This window comes from Halyomorpha halys, unplaced genomic scaffold (genome assembly GCF_000696795.3).
Source record: "Halyomorpha halys isolate HHAL.00 unplaced genomic scaffold, Hhal_1.1 Scaffold582.1, whole genome shotgun sequence".
NCBI lineage: Eukaryota > Metazoa > Arthropoda > Insecta > Hemiptera > Pentatomidae > Halyomorpha > Halyomorpha halys.
The window spans coordinates 804,404-812,669 of record NW_027115659.1 but is presented as its reverse complement, the minus strand read 5'-3'; the positions used below and the strand labels follow the sequence as shown (position 1 = coordinate 812,669).

General features: G+C 31.5%; 1 protein-coding gene across 10 annotated transcripts in view; it reads left to right on the top strand.

The window, feature by feature from the left end:
* Dys (Dystrophin) overlaps positions 1 to 8,266 on the top strand; it is a 349,452-nt gene that overhangs the window by 271,588 nt on the left and 69,598 nt on the right. For all 10 annotated transcript variants that reach the window (XM_067052674.1, XM_067052673.1, XM_067052668.1 and 7 more), the window contains one exon: positions 1,923 to 2,095. In XM_067052674.1, the coding sequence (XP_066908775.1) occupies positions 1,923 to 2,095 (173 nt within the window). The remainder of the gene's footprint in view (positions 1 to 1,922; positions 2,096 to 8,266) is intronic.

The window sequence follows — 8,266 nt, the reverse complement described above, 5'->3', positions numbered from 1 at the left end:
TAATTATTAAATAAATAAAATAAAAACGATTAAAGAAGTGTTAATCCTTTCGGAACAACAATAATGGACCTAGGTATTATTTCATTATAAACTAAACCATCCCAAAGAGAATAGCTATATTGAAGATCAGTTAGCTCTTATCCATTCTGGTTAATCAACCAAAAGTTGTTCGTTATGTCTTGAATCTCGAATTATCTCTTGTGCAGTATAATATATCCGATGTGCCGTTTGGAATTAAGGGAAAGCTTTCATGATTATAAAAAAGATTCACACTCAGTAATTATACACATATACGACGGTTTTTCATGAATAGTGGCACGTTTAAAGTAAATAAAGTTTTAGTTTCATTTTTAAATGGATATTACAGAAGACAGTGATGTCTTTCTCTACAGTCGTACCTCTATAGACTGTCGCAAAGCTAGTAGGATAGTTAAAAAGTAACCATATTCCACGGTACAATCTATAGAATAAATAATTCAAATACAAAGTCAATTTTTTTTTGTCAGATCTACCATTATTCCAGCCAATCAGCGATATACTGGTTTCCATGTATGGAGTAATGTATTAATTTTCCAAAATGTCATTACTAAGCTTTTTCAAAATAATATAGACTCCCATAACATGTATAGGACATGATTCGTCTAATAGTCAGAAAATTAGATTACAATTCTTTCTAACCTCAATGATGAACAATTCCAACTACTGTTTATAATGATGATGAGTCATCTCTGTTTACTTCATAATTTTTTGATTTTATTCTATTAATGATGACATCCATTATGTCATGTATTCATCGTGTGTATTAATGTACTATATATAGTGGTTTGTAAATAAGTAACAATCATTTATTTACACGAATTAATAAATCATTATTACATTTTGGAAATAATGTGACGAAATATCGATTAAAACTTTGCATAAAGCTGATACATAACAGTAAATAAAGGAGCTAAGGGTGTTGATGAGTATTCCGTTACGGTTATGACATCTTCATTTTCAGGTACGGTTGTATCTGACAAGGTTCTTTCTCCTCATCTCTCTTTCTTCGTAGGACTGGCATGGTTGATTCAAAATAACTTTACAACCCATCCACATTGTTTGTTTCAGAAAGCGCAATATTTCTAATATAGAATATATCGTTTTACTGGTCGAATTTTATAAGAAAAATAAAATTGAATCATTTTCAGTTTAGATCAATATATTAGTTTATATGTGTGTATAAATATTGTAATGGTATATTTTATATTTTGTTTTTATTTTTTTAAGGTTACTATGGCTACATTGTCATCATAGTGTAGATATCAATTATTAAAGATTTACACAACAAATATATCTTACTACAAGTTATTATTTCATAATTAATACACGAAATGGCTTGATAAAATTGCGAATTAATGATTTTGATTTATTATTAATTCATTCTAGAAAATTCGAATATAGAGAAAATATTAGTTATTTATATAAGATTAAATTGACAAAAACAATAAAAAATTATTACGAGTTTTCGGAACTGACATGTCCGGATTGGAAAAGTGTCCATATGAATTCGTCTTAAAATTTGATCCACAAAAAAGGACCGCATTCCTTTGGAAATTCCAGAGTTAGGCTCTGGACAATGTTTGAAAATCAACAACACTCAAGAAATAGACCGCATGCCTCTTTTACGACCTTATTTTACCTTTCATTCAGTTTCTTTCTTATTTATTCATACGTTTTTCAACTTTACTATCTTTTATTTTTGGCCCCGAAGGTGGCCTACAGCCTTTGGCATGAATTAAATTGTTATATTTAATTTTACTTAACTATTTTAATTTCATTTTGAATGCTGACCTGACGATATTTTACTCGATTAATTTTTTAGGTTTTTTTTTCTTTTCATAAGAATTAAAAGAAACGTATAATATTTACTTTTTCGCTTTCAGGATGTCCAATGTGAAATCGAGAACCACAAGGAGGTGTTCGGTTCGCTCAACAGCACCGGAAGGAAGCTTCTGGGCAGCCTCACCTCCCAGGACGATGCGGTAATGCTCCAGCGGAGGCTGGACGAGATGAACCAGCGGTGGAACCACCTAAAGAACAAGTCCATGGCTATCAGGTAATATATATTTTGTCATTTATTTTATTTATAAATAGAAGATTATTATATTTATTAATCCGTTAATTTTTTTCTCCTCATTACGAGAAAACGGATCGAATATGTTCCAGCGAAACTTTCTTTCTTTTAATAAACTTTCAAGTTTTAATACACTTTTAAGTAGATTTCAAGTTATATTAACTTGATACTCGTATCCTTATAACAAAATAACGAAGGATCAAAGGTCTATATGTTTTGTCTGCTTTTCCTAATAAAATGGCTTGGTAAACATTGATCAAACTTGTTATTGTGTTTATTTAGAGCCTTAAAAAGGTTTTTGGGAATAAAAAACTGTTACACGAAGCAGAATGGTGTAGTACTAAACGGTGTATTTTAAACAAAATTTTATTTTTATTTATTAAATCGGAAAAACAATATCAATAGAGTCTGCGTTGATAGTAGCCACGAGGTTGCCAGGAGCTGCCTCCTCTAGAAGTGGAAAAAATTATTAATTTAATAAAAATTTTTTTGCAATCAAATAATTATAATAACTAACAGATAACTACTATAATTATATATAACTTTATTTAAATTTTTGTTTCATTCTCCTTTTCCTAGGACTATGGCTTCCCCCCCCCCCCAGTTTTGATCCTGGGTACGCCCTTGATGCGTTCTTTAACCTTCAGCTGCCGTTCATCTAATAAAAGTTGATTACAATACGTTACATACTTCATACATTTTACATACAATACGTCAACTAGGGTTGCTTTATCCTATTATTTAAATTTAACCTAAAATTTAACTAATTTTTTTAAAATTTAATTTAAAATTATTTAAATTTAACCTAACATTTAACCCGAATTCGATGGTGTTAAAATACCTTGTAGTGGAGATAGAATTCTATTCCCGATATTAATATATCAAATAATCACTAACAATTTTTCTTTTTTTTTTTAAATTGTGTCTCCTTAAAATGCCTTTGGACAATAGAAGGATAAAAATGTATTGGGTGTATGTATATATAGATATATATTTGTATTTGTATTTGTTTCAATGAATAAAGAGGGTATGAAATAAAAATTTAAACTTTAAAAATTTTTTTTTAATAAAGTAGAAAAATATGGCAAAACTTCATCCCCCAATGTCAAAAATGTTAGATTTTTAATTATAAAATTTGGCTGAAATAAAGAAAAACATCAAGTTCTTAATTAACAACTTGAAAAAGATATTAGATCTTTTTCATTGATAGATAAAAGGTATTCTTTCCGTTATGAGATAAAAGGTTCCTGCTGTTTTCATTTAGAAATCTTTATTATCACTTCTGCATATTTATCACAAATATGCATGGACTGAAGTTATTCCAATTGACACTATGTTTGATTGTATAAGACTTATTCTTCTTTACGTTTGCTGCACATCTCGACAGATGAGGATGGTTTGGGCTCCTACCGATATGTAAGTTAGATTCTCCATGCCCCAGGGAAACGGAAATATTACATAGCTTATCGAGATACTCTACAGTAAAACTATGCTTAAAACTGTTTTGCTTCCGCCTTTCTATACCAGAATATAGTTGCACTTTAATTAAAGCATTATTTATTTCAAAAAATCAATATTTCACTTTATAAAAAATATGAGTAAAAGGGGATTGCGGTTATATCTTTGAAAAAATCCCTATAGTTGTTTTTTTTGGAAAGGATAAGTATATTAATTATTTGTTGTTAGCTCTCTTGGCCGTAAGGTAAGGACTTAGAGACCCGACAGAACGGACAAGTTGGCAGCCCTCAGTGATTGATGAGGGCGCTAGATGGTCCACTCAGTGACACCTGCCAGCCCGTGTTAATGCCACTACACCAGCCTGTTTATTGCCCTCAGATATGAGGACTAATGTATAGGTCTCCTACTTGTTGATGTATAGCTTTACCCTCTCATACTAATATATCATAATTGCTTTTATTATTTGATAATTAAAATGGCTTATTGGTGAATTATTAGAAGAAGAGTTTAAGCTAAAGGTGATTAGAACAGAGGGGAAAAATTAAATATTCCTTCCCTTTTATTTTTTTTTGTTTTGGCAACTTATCCAAATAAAGCTCGATTCCTAATAAGGTCCAAGTATAAGGTTTCAAGCAGTCTTCATAAAAATCGTTAAAACTATTTACCGTTTAGGGGTACTATCGATGGATATGTTTTTATGTATTGCGCACAGGACACTAGATTTGGTACATAAGAATAAGAGCCCAAAACTCCACAAAACAAAATAATAAGCAACGAATTCGGTTCTCCCTATCAAGAGATAATCGTGGAACGAACATACAGACATACAAATTGCCAAATATTCTGTTTTTTTGGACTCTAAAACGAATAAGCCCGTTAGTTTCAGAATTATTATTACCAACTACTAAAGACTAATTTGTCTTCAAGAGTGTCCTCCGGCAACTCTATCCGACTTCTGCGGTAAAGAATGAAAAAATATTTAATTACATTAAAATATATATAAACTTAAAAAAAAAAGGTTTTTGAGTTAATTTCCAAGTTATTGAAGAACGTACCTTACTCGCAATACTATTTGCGGGTTTAGTTATATTTATCTATAACTTTGTTAACCAACAAAGACTTGGAGTTGTGAAAAGTGATTTAGAAATTGTCCTTCTAAATTCCCTGACACACATTTAATAAGTTCAGTAGTTGGATTTATTATTGTCTGGACAGTGTGGAGAAGAATTGTTACAAGTTAGTATCGAGGTAGAAATAGCAAGGAAAAATAATACACGCCTTGAACACTATTTAGTTTAAATGAGTCAACTCAGTGTCATGGATAGATCACTTTTAATTTATTATCTAAAAATTGTTAATTGGTCGCTGTTTGGTTCTAATAATTTCAATTCGCGGTGACCAAACATTAGACAAAAATCTACAAGATGCTAATTAACGAACTCAACAATAGTAAAGACTTGAAGATTTACCTTTAATATAAAATAAAACGTGACCTCTCCATTGAAATCTTGTTCTTACAAACTAGGAAGCAATAGATTGAGGCTGAGTTACTTCATGTCCATTGGTTACAGCTTAATTAATAATGAGGGGTTAGATGAAGAAGAGAGGAGGTGGCTACGATGGGTAACAGGAGTGGAAATTTGAAAGAACTAATAGCAAGTGTGTTCTCTTGTATTTCAAGCAACGTTTTTTTCTTTTCTTCGTTCTAATTTTTCGCTTCTGAGAAACGGTTTGACTAGGAACATTGGCCCTGTTCCGGCCCTGGTGGCCGATTCTTTGATATTAGCTAGGTCTTGTCTTCTTTGAAACAGTTTTACATGGCTTAAATTATCAAAGAAGCCTTCCCTAAAATATCTTCAATTTTGTTTATTTGAAATAATTGACCGTCTCTGATATTTAGCTCTAAGAAACAGTGGATAGATACAAATATGAAAGTGTAGCAATACTTTGGAGCATCATTTATACACTTCAAAAAGGGTTATTCACTGTGAAAATTTCTTAGTGTACATTTGGATATTTAAATTAAAGTTTGTTTATATTTTTTATTTATTTTTGTTTTTAAAAGATTTGTAATTTGATTAGTTTTATACCCATTGGCTACCCTGCTTTAACCTCCCAAAAATAGAAACAGATATTCGATATATTAGTCAATTATGTAAATTGCTAATGAAAATATTTTGTTATTTTACTAAATTATTATTAAATAAACTATTTTTATTACAACTGGTGCTGCTAGTTCGCTCGATAATACCCGCTTAGCACCTTAAAAAACTCGTTTTACCCGACAAATATCCCTAACTTTAGCTGCTCTTGGAAAATCGTTTAGAGCTTTATATCTATGATTGTTCAGTCGCATTAGCTCTGATTTGATAGTTCATAGTACAAGTAATGTTAGTGAAGCAACTGTCACTTTTAATTATCACATTTATACGAATTGACAGTAAACAATCTTGCAGTCTCAATTATTGCGACAAAAATCGCAGCCACTACCATAGTGTAACTGTTTGATTGGCATAGTAACATTTACTGTCGTGACAATATTGACGAACTGAGTCTTACGTGATAGTTGATAGGTAATGTCAGTGGACTAATAGTTGCGTTCACTGTCATATGCATACCTCTTGACAGTCTATTGTCGCAACATATCGACCTTACCAAATGTAATTACAATAGGTAGAAAACATCATTATGTATTGGTTTTTTTGTTTTGATTTTTTACAGTTATGGTGTTGGTTGGGAGCTCTAAGAAAAAATTATAAACTAGCCCCTGGCCCCAAAAACAAACCAGTCCAAGGTCCAAAAATTATATTCATTCCATGCCTCAAAAATAAATCAATCCCTGGCCACAAAAAGAAATATATCATGGGCCCCAAATGGTCTAGGTACGCCTATGTCCTGAAATTTAATGTCTATGGAAAAATAATAACTTCTTAATAATAGAAAAAGTCTCTAATGATTAAAAAAAAAAATAGCCGTTGAACTAGTGTGATGAACTAGGACAACTATATATAACATAAAGACAATTTTACCCGAAATATCTGACAATTGCCCCCTTGGGTAAAAAATACCCTCAAATCGGCAACACTGATTACCACTGAAATTTATTGAGTTTGTGTTTGTGATGTTTAAATGAATGTTTTCATGTATAATAGTGATATATTCAATAATAGTGATAACATTCTGATTATTGTCGGAACAACCATGGATACTCAAGAACATATTAATCGTTGTTTTTACTTAACCTGTAATTGGTAACACAATAAGCCAAAGGATTCTCATTGGGAATAATAAAGAAGATGTCTTTTTGGAAACTAGTAAGGATTATTTTACTCAAATTCGATGATGCGCGCGCGCACCGTACAAGATTTTTATCTCTGTGAAGTTAATCTAAATATTACCATATTTAGATAATCCAATATTTTTATAGAGAATGATTTAATATTATTATAGATGTAATAAGCCGCTTCTTATTCCTTGTCAGTTGTTGCTTAGTCTTTGAGCTGAACCATCCTAAGCGAAGACGTTCCATTGAGTGGCAATCAGAGAGAGAGCCCCCCTTCGGTGGTGGGCAGAGGAATCTCTCGAAATGAGCTGGCTCTTGTTGAGAATTAGGTTCGTTAGCTGACCATCAGAAATCGATGTTGTCTTCTCTTGGAGCCAATCTCCGCTCCACTTGTAGTGATTCCTCTATATGTCCCTTGTCTTCCGTATGCATCGGTCTGCTGATTGGAGTCCGCTACTTAATTATTATCGTTAGTGTAGTATCTTTCATCTAAAGCAATATTTAGTTTAGTTGTGTATTCTTACTTTAACTTCCTTATAAATAGAATTTTGTGAAATTTATTCTATTATTATTATAGAGTGAGGTCTCAGTCGATATATATAATAGTCTGTGTATCTGTGTGTGAACAGGCTTGCTCATAAACGAGAAGTCTTACGAATTTGAAATTACATATTAAGGCAGGTATATACTTGGGTTGTATGAGAAACTTTTTCGATTAAATCGGCTAACTGGTGTAGACTTTCTCAATGTAGATTTTCTCAAAACTGACTACAAAGATTTTGATCCAACTCGGTATGTCAATGTTTAATAAAATGTTCGTTAATGTCAACTAGCTCTTTATCTAATTGAAATAGTTTGACAGCGCTTAAATGGCGAATTTACAACAACTCTTCCTCTTAAGAATTTTTTTTTTTTATTTAAAATAAATATCCAGCTCTCATTGTTGGCAATCATGAACAATGGATAAATGCAAAATATTAAAGACTTTGATGTATAACTTAAGGAGAAAAGGTGAAAAACAGAGACAAGACAAAAATAAAAATTATTAAAAAGGATGTCAAGCCCTGGGGTACCTCCAGTCGCAAATGCCGTAGAGAGGAAGTTGTACTGACTAGGCTGAGAATAGGTCACACGAGGCTCACCCACTCCTATCTCATTTCAAAAGAAACTCCAACGAACTGCTAGTATTGCAACAACAATCTAACAATAAGCCATATTTTCCAATAATATCCATATTTCATACCACACCTCAATAGCTTAGGACTAAACCAAGATATCTCAAAAACCTTTGGAGACGATGATAAGGCAATAGAATTGGTGTTTCAGTTTTTGAAATCACAAAATTTACTGACAAAAATATAACTTGATCGAAAGGAAAAAAAAATAAATAAAATAAAAATAATAAAATAAAT